Genomic DNA, 20,992 nt, shown 5'->3' with positions numbered 1-20,992 from the left:
TTCTTACTACACCCCAATTTCTAATTTTATGACTTTTCAACATGTTGGAATTTATTAGTAGTCACAAGTAGGTACATCTTACCGAATACTTTCAGATTTCCAATTTTTAAATATAATCCATAAGGTAGTCGGTGCTAATGACACAAAAAATTTACATCAAGATCGAGCACGCTGTTCTTAAGTTGTAAAATAACAGATAGAAAAATCAAAAGTTAAAAAATCGTAGGATTGATGTAAGTGAGTCTTAAAAATGTATACAGACAGAGGATTTAGATAAACGATAATAGATAAGATAAATAGAAAATAATTTTCAAAAAAAAAACATTTATTACTGCAAAAATAAAAAAAAAACATTAAAAATTAAGGAATATATATATACCAGATCTGCAACATTTTGAAGTTGGTCTAAGTTAAAATTGGACTTATTATTGATATTTAATAATTAAATAAAAGGTGGCAGCTACCTCGGACAAAGATAAGTCTAGCTAATCAAAGGGGCACCGCTTCCAGTGTCTTCGAACCTTGCCTAAAGGGACTCATTTTAATCCTATATTTTTGTTATATTATATTTTGTAACGTTTGTAGTTTTAGGTTAATTGTTCTAGTGTATATTTTTTCTGTATAAATAAATAAATATTTACTTTATTATAAAATTAAACTAGGTCAACTTAGCATCAAAAAACTACATAGATTACAATTAATGCTAAAAATTTGTTAATTATACATGACAACTTTTTTGCTACGTAAAATAATACTATACATAATATTATGATGTTTTGCGATTATTGCATATGCGAAACAACCTGTATTAATTTTAATGTACAGTTACCGCGCGATTTGAATGCAGTCGGGGCCTCGGGTAAATAGCGGGTAAAGAGGGGTTTTAGAAGTATGTGTAGAAGTAAGGCACAACAAAAAATTTAGATTAAATAATTAGCTTAAAATGATCATTAAATTAATAAATTAATTTTTCATCATTTTAACCTAATGTTAAATGGTAAACTTGAAGTATTGTTAAAATTTATCGACACACTCCTGATTATGGTCATCAATTATAATAAGGTCACAACACTATTGCATTCCTGAACTCTGCATTCAACTCGCGCGTTATCTGTATATTCACTTAGTAGGGTAACTCAAACAAATATTGTATTATCTTTTTGTGTGTGTTATAGTGTTCGAGTTTATTAAAATTGTAATTTACGGCTAGGGTTGCCAAACCTACTGTATTATATTTAATATAGTATACTACTACTTAGGGTACTCCCTACTTTTATTTAAAAATATTAAATAGTAGGCAAAACTAATAGTTACGAAATCTAAAAAAATATCAAATTCAAATAAACTTTATTCAATTAGGCTTATACTAAGCGCTTTTCAATCGTTACTACAAATATTTCTTTTATCTTATGGCGGCTGTACACACTCGACGAGAGCCTCTCGCCGAGAGTCTCGGGCCAGTAGGCTCTCGTCGAAAGCATTCCTGTACACACTCGTTCTGTTAATTGCACTGAAGTCTCCCGAGACAATGAACCTAAAATTAGCTGCTGCTGCTTGTCTTTGAGCTGTTATAATTTTTTACATGTTTACCATAAAAAGAAAATTCGTAAGCCATGGCGAAGAAGGAGATGGTGGATGGTTACCATTCACCGCAATAGAAACAGGTAAACTTAAATAGACCATAGTCTTTTAATAGTCGTATACGTGTTAGTTAAATAGTTTTGGAACCTACCTAATTCTTTATTCTTATTTTAGGACCACCATGGGAAATCAATTGGCTGAGCTATTGGCAGAACCCTCTGGCCAATTTTATGGCGATAACTTTACAAGAATGTCTGTTACAGACTTTGAATATTTACTGCATAAAGTTGCACCGATGATAACCAAGATGGATACACCGAAAAGAGAAGCAATACCTGCGAAAATTCGACTAGCTTTTTGGCCAGCGGAGATAGCTTTGAAAGTCTACATTTTCTGTTCAAAGTTTCAAGTTCCATAATTTCAAGAATTGTGCCTGAAGTATGCATTGCTCTTAACCGAGTATTGAAGGATCAAATTAGGGTAAGGGAAACAAAAAAAATACATAATTACTCTTAAGCATTGTTTATTATAGAAAATAGAATTTGCTGGTGTGTACTTAGTAATACAAAATTAGGCTTTACGAAAAGCCTGACCTAACACATCATTGGCTGTTTTGTACTATGGGTATGGTGACCTCAAGATCTCATCAGATATAATTTGTTTTGTATTAGTATCAGAAAAAGCCACGGAAGAAGTTTGAACTCCTGGATCCGAATAGGAAGTAGATGACGATTCAGGCCGTACGTAGTATGTGGGTGATGCGGCTGGATGTTGTATTTGTTGGCGTTGGGTTGGCTCTGAATATACAGTATACGTTGGTGAAGGACGTGTGAAGTGTGGAGGTGTGTTATTCATTCGCTTGATGAATAATCCATCTATTTCGTACATCATTTTTACACTGTCTGATTCAGATAGTTTACGCAACTTATTAGCCAGAATCTTGCCGTAACGATCAAAATCATCTTCCACCGCTTGTGGTTTATTCAAAACTTTATTCAGTGAAGTCATTGCATCTTTCATCGTCTTCCCAGATTCTTGCAGTTCTATTGGATTCTTACGGCGTCGCGGTATTGATGGCAACTGAGAAGAAGTCGTAGGATCTGAGTGATTGCTATCCACATCTTCATTGGAAATAACACTTTCTGGTGTAGCTGGAGACTGTAATAAAAAAAAATTATAATGTATTTTTTTTTTACAGATGCCAGAGTCTCCACAGACATGGTTACAACTGGAAAAGGGGTTCAAAAACTTTCCAAGGTGTTTAGGTGCCATGGATGGAAAACACATTGTAATGCAATTGCCTATAAATAGTGGTTCCGAATACTACAATTACAAAAGGAGTTTTAGTATTGTACTTCTTGCTTTAGACAACAGCAATTACAATTTTATTTTTGTTGAAATTGGAAGTCAGGGAAGAATAAGTGACGGCGGTGTGTTTCGTAATAGTCAGCTTTGGAGAAGAATTTGCTCAAATAATCTAAATTTTCCTACGCCACGACCTCTACCGGGGAGTACAAGAGAAGTTCCATATGTTTTTCTGGGAGATGGAGCATTTGCATTGTCATCACATGTGATGAAACCGTACCCAGGAAGTCATAATGAAGGATCGCCGAAACGTATATTTAATAAGAAAATTTCATCCTCACGCGTAGTCGTTGAAAATGTATTTGGGATATTAGCTTCAAAATTTAGAATATTTCGGAAACCAATACTACTGAACCCAGAAAAAAACCACAGTTATTACAATGACATGTGTACTGCTGCATAATTTCTTAAGAAAAAGTAGTACATCATCGGCAATATATACACCTCCAGGAACAACAGATATTTACAACAGTAACGATGAACTGGTAGTGCCAGGTTCATGGAGGAATGACATTGAAGACACGTGTGCCATTAGACCTTTGCAACCAATACCACGAAGACCAACACTAGACGCAAGTCAGATTCGAGAAGAATTTACAACATATTTCTTTAACAATTACAATATGTAAAATTTAGCTATTTAACTATAATTTCTACGTAGGTTATAGTTACAATACTTGCCACACTATTGTTACTATTTTCTACGCTAATTAATAAATTCATAAATGAAAAATAATTAATGTTTTACTTACTGGTGCATCCGTGTTCATAGTTTTTCTACACTGAACAATATCATTTAAGAACGAATCCATTAAATCAAAAGCAAACCATATTGTTTTATAGACTGTTTCAGCTCCAGCTCCAGATAGTGTAAATGCAACAATCTTTCTTTTGTGGCTACGGTACGTGGCCATAAGTGAATCTCGCTTTCTTTTTAACTCTACCACTGGTATTCCCATATGCTCGCTTACGCGCATCCAAGCATCGTGCACATATTGCTTGTCCTTGTGTTAGGTATCTTTTGAGTTCCATAGTACCGGCTCCCTTTGAAAACACTCCAAAAATTCCAATTCACGTTCGTTACCACCAGACCACATTTTAACGCGTCTTCACCTAAACACAGTCAGCCGGCAACTGCGTGAAACGAGTGTGTACACGTTCGCTCTCGTTTTTCTCGCGAGGGCCAACGAGACCCTTTGACTCGAGCGCAAAAACCGACAAGCGACCGAGACCGAACGAGGCGAGGCGAGGGAGACCGAGACGAGAGAAGAGCTCCATGTACACACTCGCTCTCGGCCTGCCTCGTGGTGTCTCCCCGAGTGTGTACAACCGGCATTACTAAATCTACAAAATGTTCGGAAAAAGTAGAAATCGTGACAAGAACAAAAAAGAAACTGAACGGTTACTCTATTTAAGTAAAAACAATGGATGAACAAAGAACACTTCGTCAGCCATTAAACGTAAAGACCAATCAGTGATTCCTCAAAACAGTAAAAAATATTCTTAGAAATGATTTAAGAATATATATTACATATTACGTCGTAGTCAAGAACGTCGAGTCACGAGCGAGGACGAAGATGTTTCGGTACTCGTCTTGGCTCGGGTGTATGTAATAGGTGTGCAGTGCGAGTGCAGTCAAGCTCGGGCACAGAGCGAATTACGTTGGTTGCAGCCAGGAGATGCAAAAAAATGCAAATTTACTTCCACTTATTTATTAAAAGAAATTTATAACTAATTACAATTAATTATCCTAATGTCTACTCATCGATGCTAGATCAAGTAATGAGTACAATTATATTTTCCATGATCGGGTAAACGCCGTCAATGATGTCACCTAAGTCACGTTTCTGCTGCCTCGAGTGCCGTGTGCAGCGTTTATGGGACTATGCTTATGCAGCGGTTAGCTATGCGTAACACCTCCCCGCGTAGAACAGTGACTATTGCAGGACTTCTCCGAGATGGTCGCTGGTAGGGATCCATGGTCAACTTTTATTTGGTTAGGGTTGATTTTCCTAGGTGCTGAAACAGCATATGTTGCATCAGGGGTGCAGCTGCAGGTCTTCGTGATTCCGTTGGTTTCGTTTCTTCTATGTAATTGGAGATATATTAAAGTTCCAATGAGTGCACATGTACCCAATAGTATAAGGTACATGGGTATTGTCGTGTGATAGATTACTGGATCGGTGAAGCTTTCTTGATGTATCAATGATTGAGTTGCTATATCATTTTTAAAAGTATGGAGCTTGTGCAGACTTGGTGAATTGAGAATAAATTTTGGTGAAGGTTTGGGCTCTGGTTCGATGTACTAAGGCATTTAAATTATTCTTACGACATGTCCTTTGATATGATCGTTTGAATTGGAGATCGTGAAGGTAGGTGCTTTCAAGTTGCAATTCAGTGGGATAATTTCTAAGTAGCTGCCATGTAAAGTTCGATACTGTTCTTGACCGCAGGATATCTTTACTTTTGTTGGAATAGGAAATCTCATGGTGTAATGTTTGTCGTCAAGGGCTTCGTTGTTCAGAGTAACTGACGTTAATTCACAGGATGGCGGGAGTTCTTGATTAGTAATGAGCTGTTGGACACAATCGGGCTTTTCCTGTATCTGTAGGTTGGATTTCGATTCGCAGAGAAATAGTGAGTTTAACTTTGGACATTCTGTTTCTATGTACCGAGAATCTTTGCTAGAGATTGCTAAGAATGGTAAAGGTGGGATCAAGGTCTTATGGTTTCTGTTAGGAACAAGGGAAAGCTTATAGAAGTCGTATAGTGAAGGATCCACAATCGGTACCTTAATAACTATTACTATTTTTTTATCCAGATAAAAATAACCTAACTTAATAACTTCATAAAAATTTCTAATTTCAAAGTCAAGGACTTCCTTATTAGAGTATAAAATCCTTAGCTTACTTAACATATCCTTAACGTCACTAACACTAAATATAGAGTATGGAGTGCTCGATGCACGAATAAATGTTAACGTATTTTCTAAGTTCTGTAACTCTTCACACAGATCTTCTACATTATCTCCTAAGATCAGTGCAGTCACTGTTGTGCCATATATTCGTACTTTATTAAGTCAGTGTCCTTTCTGGCGTCGCTTTGTAATATTAAATTTAATGCTTTATTCATTTTATCTTGATTTGATACAATATTACTTATTATTTGAGTGCTCTCGGAAACAAATTTCTTATTTAAGCTGACATGATTATTTAATTCTACTTCTAATTTCTGTTTATTATTGTGCAAGATCTTAATAGCGCGATCGTACTTTAACGCGTCTGTGTAATCCAAATTACCAGAAATGCTTTTTATGACGGAACCGAGACCGTCGTTGAGACCTCTTTTATTTCGTGATGATTGAAATATATTGAGTTTGTTTGTAATTGATGCAATTTTACTATTGAGATGTTCTATCTGTGGATCAAAAAAGAATACAGTTTTATTATTTAATAAGGGTTTTAATTCGGATATCTGGCTTTTCGCTAATTCTATCTGTCTATGAATATTTTCTAAGTCTATATGGCTAAGGAAGGCGTGGTAATGTGAGACAATTCTTGCTACTCCTAGTTTGAAAGGAAGTAATCATGGTCTATTGTCAAGTGAGTCAATCGTTACTTCTTGTCCTAGGGTCATGCGTAGTACTATCAGCCATAGAAATATCCTGCAACAAGGTGAGGTTTTTAGGGCTTCGCTTAAGGCGAGATTTGGCAACTGGACCGCTTTTTTCTTTGTGTAAATGTGGATTGGAAGGTCTGCAAGTACAGTATCCTGCGTAAAGCGAGGGGCAAATTTTTGTCGGGATGCCAAAGGATTTTTTATAAAGACTTGCTGGTCAGGGGTATAGTCTATCTCCGGTTCCCTATCCTTGTTACGATTTTCAGTCAGTTGGGTGCGTTTGTGTAAGGAAGTCTCATTGATCATATCATAAACTTGACGCATTCGTTTCCTATGGTCTTGCGAATACTGCTGAAGTAGATATTCAGTTAAGTCAATGTCAATTGGGTCACGCGGGTCAAAATGTCCTGTTATCAAGTCCAAAGGCCTACACCTCGTGAAACTATGGATGGAGCTATTGTATGCTAAGATAGCATAAGGCATGAGATTAACAGCTGGTTCATTCTGTTTCTCAAGTTTCAGTATCTTGAGATGTTCAAGGATAGTGGAATGAAATCTTTCTACTATACCATTGTCGTTTGGTGAATGTGCTAGTATTTTATGATGTTGCATCTTATGGATTCGGATGAATTCTGCAAATAACTGATTTGTAAACTTAGGTCCTCCACCTGTCACTACTGTTAATTACCGTGATGTGTGCAAAATATTAATAATGCTTGTACGACACTCAGAGCAGTACTATCTCTTAAGTGGTAGGCTTGCGCGTATTTAGAAAATGCATCTACAATTTTAAAAAAAAATTCGTTTTGAGCTGTAAAAAGATCAAGATGAATTATCCGAAACGGTTTTGAAGGAGGGGGAACTATTAAAAATCTCTGTTTAATTGGATTTCGGTCATATTTAGCCTGTCCACAAATGCTACATTTATTTATATATTTACTTATACATTCTTTCATCCTAGGCAAATAGTATTTGGATGATAAGTCCAAGTAACATTCAGTGATACCACGATGGTTTGTTTTACCCTCGTGATATTTTTTATGATGTCCTGTTGTCGCAAATATTCCTTAACGTTTTCTAATTCGTTTTTTGTCAAAATGACATTCATCGAAGAGCTTTTAAAGTTATCTTGTGTAATGGGAATAATCTTATACATAGCAAGAGGAGGATGGATTATTATACCTGTTCTTACTTTTGGATTAATATATTCTTTAACTGCGTTAACAACGTCATTAGTCAAGTTAGATTCGGAAAGTTGTATAGTTGTCCGGGTGTGAGTTTCAAAAGGTCTAGTCACTACTGGTCTTTTCGTAATATCGCCTACTAAAATGAAACAAATCTGTCTACTGAATTTTCGTAACTAGTGTGAACAGTCACTGTGTTAATCGGTAATCTAAAGGGAGCCGATAGAATTTCAGAACCCGCAACTGATTGAGGCTTTTCATATACATTAACTACTATAGATCTAGTGTCTTCATTATTTAATTCAACACGAGACAAAGCGTCTGCATTGGTGTTATGTTTGCCTTACTTATAAATTGCGGTGAAATTATATTCTCAACTTAAGTCTCCAACGGGTGAGTCAGGGTCTTTAAGGCTCATAACCCATTGTAAAGGTCTATGGTCTGTGACTATTTTGAATTTTCTACCGAATAAATATGGGCGGAAGTATTTTGTTGCCCAAACGATGGCTAGCAGTACCTTTTCGATTGTACTCTAGTTAGTCTCACTCAAGTTTAAAGTCCTGGATGCGTAAGCTATTGGTTTGTCGTTACCTATTGGTCCTTGAGAAAGAACAGCACCTATCGCGAAGTTAGAAGCGTCAGTTGTTAGTACAAAGTCTTTAGTGAAGTCCGGATATTGTAGTATAGGGTCGTTAGTCAATAGTATCTTACATTTCTCAAAACAGTCAATGTATTTGGTACCGTTGTAGGTGATTTTTAAACCTTTTTTAGACATTGCGTCATGGGTTTAGTTATACGAGCAAAGTCTGGAATAAACTTCCTATAATAACCAAGAAAGCCGAGGAAACGCTTAATCTCGGAAGCAGTTTTTGGAATGGGGAATCTCTGGATGGCAGTGATTTTATCGGGATTAGGCTTTATACCATCTTTACTTATTACGTGTCCTAAATATGAGGTTTCTAACTTTAAGAATTCTGACTTATCCATCTGAATTTTGAAGTTAGATTCCCTTAATCTTTTAAAAACTTTTTCTAAATTAACTATGTGTTCCTGTAATGAGACGCTAAACACTATTATATCATCCAAATATACTAAACAGATAACATTCTAGAGGTCCCTTAGGACATTATCCATCACACGTTGAAATGTGGATGGTGAATTTTTCAGACCCATTGGCATTCGTAAAAATTCGAAATGCCCATGTTTTATGTTGAATGCCGTCTTGTGGATGTCGGAGGGGTCCATTTCTACTTGATAGAATCCACTGGCAAGGTCTAAAGTGGTTAAACAATGACAGTTACTAAGCTTATCCAAAAATCGTTAATGTTAGGGATGGGGTATTTGTCATCTATAGTTTTTTCATTAATTTTTCGAAAATCAACAACAATACGCCATTTAATTTTTCCAGAGGCATCACTTTTCTTTGGAACTTCCCATATGGGAGAGCTACATGCTGATTGTGAAGGACGGATTATCGCTTGATCAAGCATTTTTGAAATTTGTTCCCGTACTTCCTGCCTGTGAACGTAAGGGTATCTATAGGTTTTAGTATAAACGGGTAATTCATCTGTGGTACGGATTTTATGTTTAATTTTATTGGTAAATGTCAAGGGTTCACCATCAAGATAAAAAACGTCAGCATATTGTGCACAGAGAGATTCTAAGTTAGCACGTTCTTCTGGATTCAAATGATTAGTTCGTAATCGCGAAAGAACTTCCGAAGCACGATCACTAGGTTGTTGAGTGTGCGTGCATTGCTCATTAATTAGCTCTGCACTAAACGGTTTATCCATTGAGAACATTATATCATGCTTAGTGGGGTTTACGATCTCTATTATACCGCGATTATTCTTGACTGTGGTAATACAATCGCGAATAGTACAGTTGGATATTATTTGTTCTGTCACTTAAACGTCACCATCATGAAAATTAATATGTATGCGGATCAATTTGGATATGTTAGCCGGTATTATATCTTTGTAAAGATTACAATTTCGAATCATACATGCATAACTGGTTGGTCGACTTACGTGTAACTAAGACTTTATTTTTTAAATCTATGATAGACTCTAATTTTTCTATTATATCTAAGCCAATTAAACCATCAAAATAGTTATGAAATTTATATATAAAAAGAGTAATTTCACTATCTTCGTTAAACTCAGAAAAACACGGTATGGTAATATTATGAATATGAATAATTATTCCTAGTGGTCGCATGAATATTAGTTACCTCAAAGGGTTCATAATTACACGGAACATTTGAAAAAAAATTTTTGACAGCTTCAGGGCTAATAAAGGACTGATTCGCGCCTGTATCAATTAATAGTTTTAAGGGTGGATCTGCTATTTGAATAAATGGAAGTTGTCTCTGAATTTGTAGATTAATTTCTATTTTGGTTTTTCTGATTTTTGAGTTTCCTAGAAATCCTGACTATCAGAAGGATGTTCGTCATGGTGCTCTTCAACGTAAGCGGGAGTATGAGCACTATACGCTTGCTAACGCATTGGCTCATAATATAAAGGTTCTGAGTACGTCTGTTCGTAATAGTCATAGTCATATTCAGGGTATTCGTAATAATTGTAGTAGTCAACGTCGTTTAAGTTTATTTCACGTGTCTTGAAATAATTAAATGGGGGTGGATTCCCATGTTGTCTCCAGTCAAGTCCTGTCAAGGGTCTAGGCAACGGCTTAGTAACGTAGTGGCTTACGCCACTCATGGAGTGGATGTGGGTCCGTTATTATAAGGTGTGTGTCCTAACCTTTGCTGAGGAACTCTAAACACGTTGCTCTGCGGTCTGTAATTAAGTGGAGGTGCACTGAAAATTTGTTGTGTGCGTACACACGCGTGTAGGGCCCCTGTTAGGCGGTGCTTGGGGTTGCCAGACTTGCAATGGCCCCGGTGGCTGAAAATTATGCTTTGGAGTTCCTGGTGCGACATTGAATGAATTAAAAGTAAAAGGCCGCGAGGGTGGTAAATTGAAAAGCTTTATATTATACTTATTTGTTGGGTCATATGAAGATGTAGACTGCACTCTGCGTTCACCTGGTAATTGGTCATTGCGCTGCTGTAAATATAAGATGTTGATTTCTTCTTGAACGAACTCTAATGCCTTCTCTATTGTATCCGGTCGCATGCACCGAATACGTGAACCTAATGGGTCTTTCAGACCTCGTACAAACGCTTGTAGGGTTAACTTTTTATATTATGTACGCTTTGCTTCTACGGTAGTGGTTATCGTTTCATGAAGTGTAACATAGGTCATTATTGTACTAAACAGACTCTGACATTTTTCATAAATTCTTGAGGTGATGAATTTTTCTGGGTTAAAAGAGCTAAATCATTATACAAAGCGGTCTCATCTCGCTGGTCAGCAAAATTATTAATTAAGGCATTTATAATACCCTGACAATTTTCGGGGATGCCATTTGAATTTATTGTGCGCGCGGCATGTCCGGTAATTTTATTAAGGATACCATTTAATAACGAAAGGTTACTGAGTTCATATCCTGGCTCCGCTCTAATAAATTGGGCTACTAGTTAATCACACAAATGCACGAACCGCGTAAGTACGTTCGGATTTCCATCGAACTCGGGTAACAACGTAAGGCCTTGTAAACTTGGTCTACTAAATCTACACTCATTTTTGAATTAATATAATGCAATCAAAAACTAGAAAATTTAATGCTATCGCTACTTTCTAATATATTCTCTCAATTCCTACTTGCATCAATTTGCGAGATTCTACTAATAGTAATTGACCTAGTGGTCCTCGATTTCCGTGGATGGATTTTTTTTTTAATTAAATAGGTACACGGAGGAAATTACACTGGAAAACAAAAGGAAAGAAAAAAAAATCACAGGAAAATTACAATTAAAAAGTGTGAGCAACTCTAGTAAGATCTAGGTTCTTACCAAATCATCTGCATTTCTCTGCTGTATCGATTTTCGGATACACTGCCTCGCCGCAACTCAAGTAGGTTCTAATAGGCCGTATCGGTGATCGATTCACTGACTCTATTATTTTAGACTATCCTACCGACTGCGCCAATTACGTTGGTTGCAGCCAGGAGATGCAAAAAAATGCAAATTTACTTCAACTTATTTATTAAAATAAAGCTATAACTAATTACAATTTATTATCCCAATGTCTACTGATCGATGCTAGATCAAGTAATGAGTACAATTATATTTTCCACGATCGGGTAAACGCTGATGATCATCAATGATGTCACCTAAGTCACGTTTCTGCTGCCTCGAGTGCCGTGTGCAACGTTTATGGGACTATGCTTATGCGGCGGTTAGCTAGGGTTAGCTATGCGTAACAAGCGGCGAGTGGCAGTCGAGGAAGAACTGTCGAGCGAGGTGGTTGTGTCGCACGCGCCTGCCGGAAACGCCACGTTCTTATTGTGTAATCTATAGCTGTTAACTGGTCATCCTGTGCCTAGAAGCCTCCCATTTGCATCAACTTGAAAATTACTTTTGAGTTTATATAATTTTAATAACTAGTTAGTTACCTTTCTTTGAAATATATGTTTGAAGTTCGTTTGTTGTGCTGGCACTTATGTTGACAAATGTTATTTGAATTACAAGATCCACCGCTTGATTCTGCAGGTACGTGTTTTTTTGATAAAACTTATTTTAAATCAATTTTTAGGAAGTATGCAATGTATTAGTGTTAGGTTGCCTGTAAAAATTTACCGCAATTACCTGTAATTTATTTTAATATAATATATAAATTATAATTGCTCACACTTGCCTGGAGTAAGAATCGTTTATTGAAATCATAGCAACCTCTGCTTGCGGCCATTCTTTAACTGGCAACCATGGTTTATCGTAACAAGTAAATACAAAATTTCAATTTTATATTAAAATTAAAAAAAGAAAGATGACTTTAAATTATAAATAAAAATATACCTGTATGTTTACACCTGGCTACACAAATGTTGAGGCTGACTGAGAGCTGGCAATCATATTTTTTCAAATCTTTACATAATTTTGTATAAAAGAACGTATCGTTTCAATTTACGTCATAAAAGTTACAGGTAATTGCGGCCATTTTTTATAGGAAGCCTATGACTAATACATTCTATACATTGTATATAAGATCCCAATATGGGTGAAGTGAAAATGAATATAATTGTTATAGATATACGGTAATAATAACTATGTGGGATGGACAATCCGATACCAGACCGCGTCCGATGGTTCGACCGTACCAAGACCGAAAGTCGGAGAACGCAGCCAAGCGAGAACGGTAAGCAGTGAAACGGCACATACTTATAGTTTCGCGGGCTGGCACGCTTCGAGCCGCCACAACCCGGCTCTAGATACATTGGGAGACAGCTTGCGGATCACGTCGCTCACTAACTATGTGGGATGAAAATATCTGCGGGCCCAGTCAGGGTGTATAGATATGTGGCCCAAGGAGGGTATTGCAATTAGTTTAACGCACTTAACTATTTGAGATTGTAACACGAAAGAAAAAGTGTTCGTTGAGGAATTACCATGAGGAGTTAACTGGGTCATTTGTCTTCTTCTTTCATACCTTTTTGATTTATTTTAGTACGAAGTTGTAGTTGATGCTCAGTTCAATAATATTGACACACTTTTATAGAAATTATCTTGCCCCGAACTAGCCTGTATTAGGGGCACAAGACAACATCAACAAGTCATTTTTGAATCAGTCAGTTTGGCTTCAGCTTAGCAAATTTTGTAATCATATACATTGCCTCACGTCATTTGTAGGCTCTCGTTTTTTTTTCAAATTCAAATCTATTTTAATTCAGCATTTTAATTAATACAATTTGAAGTACTTTTTAAGGGAACTGCTCTTTCCAACGGATAAGTGTACTAACAAAATATATTTATCAAAACATACTTACATCAGCAATAGAAATTGATATTATAAGTATAACTTATTTCAATTTCTTATCTATTTATACAAAGCACAAAGTCGGCGTTGTAAATTTTATTCCTCAGCAACTACAAAAGGTACAACAGACCACGATAATATATTATTGGAAAGGTCTCGATGAGTCAAGTTTAAAATAGTTTGGGATTTTAGCCTCCTTAGAGGCTAATAAGGTGGTCAAGGTCAAAAGCTGTTCAGTTTCAAACATTTCCCATAGAGTTAGTTTTAACAACCATTACATAATATACTTTACCAGTAGTGCATACCTGGGCATAAGATTTGATGAGAGGTTTCACTTTTACCAATTCCGAAGAGGCGGTGATATCGTTCAATCAGCTAGTAGAAAACATGCCTTCTGATCTGTGGTCCTCCTGTTTTAAAAATAGTTCAATCGCATGAAAAAATGCTTAAAATATAAAGGAGAGTATTTTGAAAAGCAATAAACCTAATATTTTGGTTATAACATGTTGATTTTTTAAGATACGCCTAACTTTTAGTGTTAACGTACGTCATACGTAATGATGAGCAGATCACGAACTAGCGGTTCATTGTTAAGAGAATTAATTAATAAGCTCCAGGCTCAATACAATGTCGTGACTCTCAGGGGTTTTGAAAATGTAAAATCAAAGTGGTAGTGTGGTGACCTGGGCCTAGTCCTTGCTGGCACTGAACTGTTCTATATAATAATAAAATATAACTATCCAATTGTTGTGACTTGTCTTGAGTGTAAGTTCCGCTAAGAGCTGTCTTTAATCATTCAGAAGATGTTGACTCGCCTACCACAGGCACGTGACCACAGACTAATATGATGCTTACGCATCAGACAGGGCACTCTCATAGAGCAATATTAGCCTTCATAAAACCTCACATATCATAAGTGACAGCTTAGTTTTTTTTTTAATTTAAACACGGGGTTATTGACTAAGGCGTGGTAGTTATACAGCCTGCAATATTTCTTCCTGCTTGGGTACTTAGGTACTCCTAGCCATTTTAGAATAATTTAATTCTTTTGCAAATTTGAAATGACCTCAAAAGTAATTCTAAAGAAATCAATTTTGAGGATTTTAATTCCAATTAATAATACTAAATAGAAGGGAAAGGTTTAGAAAAAAACATATCATGTTATCTTATTTTTTTTTTCATTTTCGTTTTAAACTTATTGTAAGCCTATTTAATCTGCATCCACAAAAATGTCTTTGCAATAGGGTTCATTTTCTCTGTAAGCTTTATAAATGATTTTCTGTGAAAATGCACTTTTAGCTCTTAAATCAAAGTTAAGCTGCTTTCGTGATTTGGTAAATTCACAATAAAGACTTGCACAATGAGGTGAAAGTTTCATTTTCTTTAAAATGACATGTGGTCTTCTCTTCCTTGATGGAGTGTGATGCACAGCGTCATCTGAAGAATAAAATATGTTTTTAATTTCATATTCATGTAGATCATCAACACTTACTTATGAGGTGCCTCTAAGAGATGAGAACAATTCAGGTCTTAATTTCAAAAGACAAAATTTTAAGTTTCATAATTAAAGATATGTTCTGTAAATAAATGTTAATACGAACAATAGATATTCATTCAATACACATTTACCAACCTATAGGCATTTCTCTAGCATCATTTCTATAATCTGATGTAGATGGTATGTTTTCTGGTTGCAATGTTGATATTACATATGTAATGAAAGCATATTGCAGTACTAACAAGGAAACATTAAATCTAAATTAACTTTACAGACTGTACAGTGACTCTCTAACTCTTTCTCACACCGTGGACCACAGATGAATTTCTTTTGTTCATTCTTTCATAAGCTATTCAAACACCATTCAGTTATAGACACTTCATGGTACAAATCTTAGCAATTCAGTTTTGGTACCTAAATTAAAATACATTAGAAATGAATCACTAATTAAAAATTGAAGGTAGACTTCATGTCACAATACACACATATCTGACAGATTGCTGTCAGGCAAATTAAAATGACAGACAATGGCTTCATATGTTGTACTTTATAGAAAATGTCATATGAAACTATCACGTTGTTTATTACAAGAAATATTAAATACATGAATAAAAAATATTTTGAATTTCTAAAGTGATTGCCTAACTTTCAACTTCTTACCATGTCAGGTCAACTCAGTTGCAAATTTCCACCTTTTTACTATTATAACATTTTTCTTATATAATTTTTATTATAATTCTTTTGACAATTACTATTATAATATTCAAAGTGGAAACATACCAATGTCACCATGATATTTTGTGTAGTTCTGCAGCGATGGCAGGAACTGAAAACAAAGCGTTATTTACTTAAAAAATTGTAATAGTAAAAATCACACATATATATATATTTATTTATTTATTAAATTGCTTTTAGTAAGACTTGCTTTGTAATAAATTTTCCAAAATTCATATGAGTAAGTATTCAAATCTGACTAAGTACATATTTTATTTAAAAACAACATTCGTGAAACATACTAAGTGAGTACAGTACAACAGTGAAAACATTATTTTATAAATATTTAATACATACCAGTTGTATTGAGGGTTGTAACCGTGGTTTGAGGAATACCACTGGTTATCTTGCGATCGCTTAGGCCGCGTTGACACAATCAAAGTATCTTCGGACCGAGCACACTTGGATACCCACTCGGACGTTACTCGTATTGTGGCAGCCCATAATCCGAGCGCACTCGGACTACGCCGTCCGATCTGGGTTGACTCGGACCGCGTTCTATTGTTCCGAGCTAGCTCTGGCCGCAATTGTAAAACAAAATGGCGGCGAATAACAATTCACAAGCGTCTCGTGCAATAAAAAAATGGTCTGAGTGTGATACTACTAGATTTATTGAACTTTACGAAGCAGAAGAAGTTCTCTGGAACCTAAAATTACGCGAATATAAAAATAAAGACGCGAGGAATGCGGCAATCCAGCGATTGTGGAAACTTTTATTTTCGACAGCACTCTCGAGGATGTAAACAAAAAAATCAACAACATCAGAAGTACCTACAGCCAAGAGAAGGCGAAAATCAAGAAGTCTTTGAGTACGGGATCACGCTCAGATGATGTTTATGTACGTAGGTACATGAGATGATGTTTATACATACATACATAAAATCACGCCTCTTTCCCGTAGGGGTAGGCGGAGACCACTTCTTTCCACTTGCTACGATCTTTACATACTTCTTTCGCTTCGTCCACTTTCATTATTCCTTTCATACATGCTCTCCGGTTTAGGGTACTCTTGACCTGGCCTTTTTTCAAGACGTCCCTGATTTGATCTTGAAACGTCCGCCTAGGTCTACCCCTTCCAACACTTTCATTCACACTGGCCTTATACACTTTCTTCGTCAATCGTTCTTCATTCATTCTCTCGACATGTCCAAACCATCTCAGCATACCTTTCTCAATTTTTGTCACAGCATCTTCTTTCAGACCGCAACGTTTTCTTATCTCACTATTTCTTATCCTGTCACTCGGTGTAACTCCTATCATACTTCTCAACACTCTCATCTCAACTGCATTTATTCTGCTTTCATGTTTCTTCTGCCATACTCAACTTTCACTTCCGTACATGAGTGTTGGAACCAACACCCCCTCATGCACAGCCAAGCGAGCCTTATTAGACACCTTCTGACTGTTCATAAAGGAGTGCAAAGCTCCATTCACCATGTTTCCTGCATTTACTCTTCTTTCAATATCACTCTCATACTTTCCATCTCTTGTAAATTTAGAACCCAGATACACAAACTCATTCACCTGTTAAATTTTTTCATCTCCAATCACGATATTGCAGTCTGCCACTACCTCATCTCTTTCAAGCACTTTCGTCTTCTTTACATTCATCTTCATTCCCTTTCTACCAAAAGCTCCATTCATAGCAGTTACCATCTCTTGTAACTCCTCGGCTGAAGATGCAAGTAATATGATGAAGATGATGTTTATGTAAGTAGGTAATAATAACTACCATGGTTTGAAATAGCTGACCGATTTTTGACTAATGTAGTGAAATGCAGAAAAACATTTACAAATGTAGTAAGTACCCTTAATTTTATAACATTATGTTGTAGCCAAAGGTAATAAAATGTGTTTTATTTAATTAAAACGCTAGATGTACACAATTAAGTATTTTTATTACGAATTTTTAAATAGGTAATATTAACAAAGTTATGTACTTATTCCTTATTCTAAAATATGCGACTGTTTTGCCAAGGGACTGCGCCTTCTCTAACAAAATAATTTTTATATTTTTGCCTTCGTTGCTCTGCCATCTGAGAGTAATGATTGCTGCCATGATTTCCAAGATCAGTAACATAACTGGATCTGGGTTCTAATCTCCATGAACCATCTATATCATCGGAATCCATTACTCCCGTAGGAGCGTAATAACGTGTTGATGTCTTTACTAACCAGTTGTGTAGAGCACAGGTTGCTTTTACAATCTTGTCAACTTTAACGGGACAAACATATATTGGTGTACGATAAATACGAAACTTCATTACCATTATTCCAAAGGCATTCTCAACAGTTCTCCTGGCATGGGACAGACGATAGTTAAAAATCTTTTCTTCTGTAGTTAGTGGCAACCGACGGGAATAAGGTTTCATGAGATATTTTTTTAAAGGAAAAGCTTCATCACCTAATATAACTCCCCAAGTAGGAAAGTTTAGTGTTTCGCTCTCTAGTTTTCTTTTCAATATTGAGTTATTAAATATTGAGTTATCATTAACTCTTCCTTGGCTGCCTACTTCAATGAACGTAAAGCAGTAGTTACTGTCAACGAGGGCTAGAAGAACAGTACTAAAGTAACCTTTATAATTATAGAAATCACTTCCAGTGTGTTCTGGTTGCTGTATATTAATGTGTTTTCCTTCCAACGCACCGCAACAACCAGGAAAATTCCAGCGATTGTTATATCCCCTTTCAATTGAAATCCACTCTTCAGTTGTTTTTGGGATCTGATAATGAAAAATAAATTATTATTTTTTTTACAGTCGGACTCAGATGCTGTTTCGCCTAATCCTTCACCAGACATACCATCATGTTCGTCTCCAGACACACCATTGCAGCCTTCATTAGATATACCATTACATCCTTCTCCAGATATAACAAGAGAGCTATCACCAGAATCAGATATTCAAGCAGTGTCGAATCCGAATAATGAAACATTTGCTAAACCTCAACCTCAACGTAAAAGATTTAAACGAACATCGCTACCTCCACACATTGAAAAATCTATCGAGACACTGCAGTTCATAAAAAACCAAACACTAAATAGCAGAGAGATTAAAGACGAGTTTTCACACTTTGCTAAAAATGTGGCCAGTCAGCTAAGACAACTGCCTCTCTCAGATGCTCTTGATGTTCAAGCAGATATATTACAGGTAATAAAACAAAAAAGAATTCATCGTATGTACATGGAAAATAATTTCTCTTCATCAAGCAGTGCAGCAGAATATACTATTGAAATACCAGAACATATATTCAACAATCTTGGTTCTCAGGTTCAGGTACATGATTCAGAAACCCAAGACATTTCAACGTCATTCAATGAGGCACAACATTCTGCATTAGAAGCAGCAATTAGAAGCATCGGAGGGATCAATAATAACGAGACAGCCGAAGAATGATTTTTTAAATGTTTTAAGTTTGAGAATTGTAATTTTAGATTGCCTTTCAATAAAAAATCGATTAGTACTAGTTATTGTTACTAACCTGTATGTACTCCTCCAACCCTTCATAGATTGCATCTAATACTTCTGGCAGAAACTTGGACATGGAGCTCTTTGGAACCCGATAACTGCTTTCTAAAGAACTAAAAGAATCACCAGTTGCTAAATATCGCAAACTTATTTGTAGCTTGGTTCGTGCAGGTATAGCAGGTCTCATAAGAGTGTCCTCTTTCTGTATCTTTGGTGTTACTTTTTGCAATAGATAGTCAAATTGTTCACTACTGAGCCTTAAATGGTTTTTATATGTATCCTTATCTTCTTTTTCAACTTCACGTAGAAAATTATCAGATGTACCTTTCTCTTTGCGCCTTAAAATCCATTTGCGTGTCCAAATTTTTCTCTTGCGTGACTTTTGCTGTTTCTTGTAATGATTTGCCAACTCTTAGATTAATATGTCTGCAACAGCTCCGATACCCTGTAGCAACAAATCCGTCTGTGCCATATTGAATTGTGATCTTGAGTACTAATTGAAAACGAGTGAACTCTGTGTGTGTAAACCAGTATCCGTGTACAATCGTATGAAGCAGACTCGTACGAGGGCACTCGGTCCGAGGATACTTTGATCGTGTCAACGCGGCTTTAACAAAGTAGGATAGGCGTCGGGGCAAAGGCGGGTTCTATCGCATGTAGAGGCAAGAAATATTTTTTCAAAATGATTTTGGCACACAAACTGCCTACAAACTTCTTGGAAGCTCAAGCTGCACTGTAACCATTTCTTGAGTCCTATCTCACTTTTTGGAAACATATGAAAACAGACGTCTTTTCGTCTACTAGCAGGTTACAACACAGCACTTATTGAACATGTTGCAGGGCTATTAAAGCTTAGAAAATTGAGAGGATAAAGTTACGGAAGTAATTAATAAAAACTTCACTCGATCAAGTTTGAAACTAATAATAACGTCGAAAACTTGAAACGACGATTGAAGGTTGTCAGATTAGTTTTTGACGTTTGATAGATAAATCAAAATGTCGTCACAACAACTGTCATATGAGATATGTGAACCATAGACTTAAGGTCGAAATAATTTGTATGAAGATTACCTGCCGTGCTGAGACTGAATAAATCATTCAATCTAAAGACATTTCTAAGCGGAATTTACACTCAATATTGTGATTATTATTAATTATGGAGTCCCGTAAAGTACCGCCTGATTCAATAAATATAAGACATCATTATTATTGTGCTTACAAAACGTACCCCACTAGATATTTACATATTGATGTTGAGCGGTGTTTTATAAGAAGTACCTTCTAGCACAAACACAAAGTTGGCCGTTTTCACAACGTCCGCTATATGTTGCATAAAAAAATCTGTATTGGCAGTACATATAAATGTCAATAATAGAAATACCGTTTGTGTATAAGCTACTAAAGAGAGATTTTTATTTGCCATGTTTGTTTTTAAGAGGACACACAAGCGTACGGGTCGTCTGATATTAAGTAATCACCGCCGCATTCTCTTGCAACACCATCATCCAGATGGTGAGGATGATATCTTATTTGTGGCGTGTCGTGCGGAGGTGGAATTGGAAGGTGTAATAGCTCTTTGGAACACTCCCCGTGATCAATGCGTTAAAATATTCACAATGAGTGCCATT

At 36.1% G+C, this 20,992-nt stretch overlaps 2 protein-coding genes and 1 long non-coding RNA gene across 3 annotated transcripts; all 3 read right to left on the bottom strand.

The window, feature by feature from the left end:
• Positions 1–2,199: 2,199 nt before the first annotated feature.
• On the bottom strand, positions 2,200–3,750 carry LOC126968632 (uncharacterized). Its single transcript, XM_050813650.1, has 2 exons — positions 3,699–3,750; positions 2,200–2,739 (listed from the first exon to the last, which is right to left on the bottom strand). Exons 1-2 carry the CDS (start codon positions 3,714–3,716, stop codon positions 2,200–2,202), a joined length of 558 nt encoding a protein of 185 aa, XP_050669607.1. The 5' UTR covers positions 3,717–3,750.
• An 11,031-nt stretch (positions 3,751–14,781) lies between these two features.
• LOC126968855 (uncharacterized) lies at positions 14,782–17,089 on the bottom strand. The gene is made up of 2 exons (XR_007730308.1): positions 16,195–17,089; positions 14,782–15,062 (listed from the first exon to the last, which is right to left on the bottom strand). It is a non-coding gene; the product is annotated as an uncharacterized LOC126968855 (long non-coding RNA).
• A 511-nt stretch (positions 17,090–17,600) lies between these two features.
• Positions 17,601–20,438, bottom strand: LOC126968827 (uncharacterized). The gene is made up of 2 exons (XM_050813976.1): positions 19,378–20,438; positions 17,601–18,620 (listed from the first exon to the last, which is right to left on the bottom strand). Exons 1-2 carry the CDS (start codon positions 19,549–19,551, stop codon positions 17,850–17,852), a joined length of 945 nt encoding a protein of 314 aa, XP_050669933.1. The 5' UTR covers positions 19,552–20,438; the 3' UTR covers positions 17,601–17,849.
• Positions 20,439–20,992: the final 554 nt, after the last annotated feature.

Source organism: Leptidea sinapis, chromosome 16 (genome assembly GCF_905404315.1).
Source record: "Leptidea sinapis chromosome 16, ilLepSina1.1, whole genome shotgun sequence".
NCBI classification, from domain to species: domain Eukaryota; kingdom Metazoa; phylum Arthropoda; class Insecta; order Lepidoptera; family Pieridae; genus Leptidea; species Leptidea sinapis.
This window is presented reverse-complemented; position numbering and strand designations above follow the sequence as displayed.

Coding starts and splice junctions, on each gene's coding strand:
- LOC126968827 (XM_050813976.1), bottom strand. CDS start 19,551: ATGAGACCTGCTATACCTGCACGAACCAAGCTACAAATAAGTTTGCGA. Junction 18,621..19,377: donor GGTTGGAGGAGTACATACAG/GTTAGTAACAAT, acceptor TTTCATTATCAG/ATCCCAAAAACAACTGAAGA.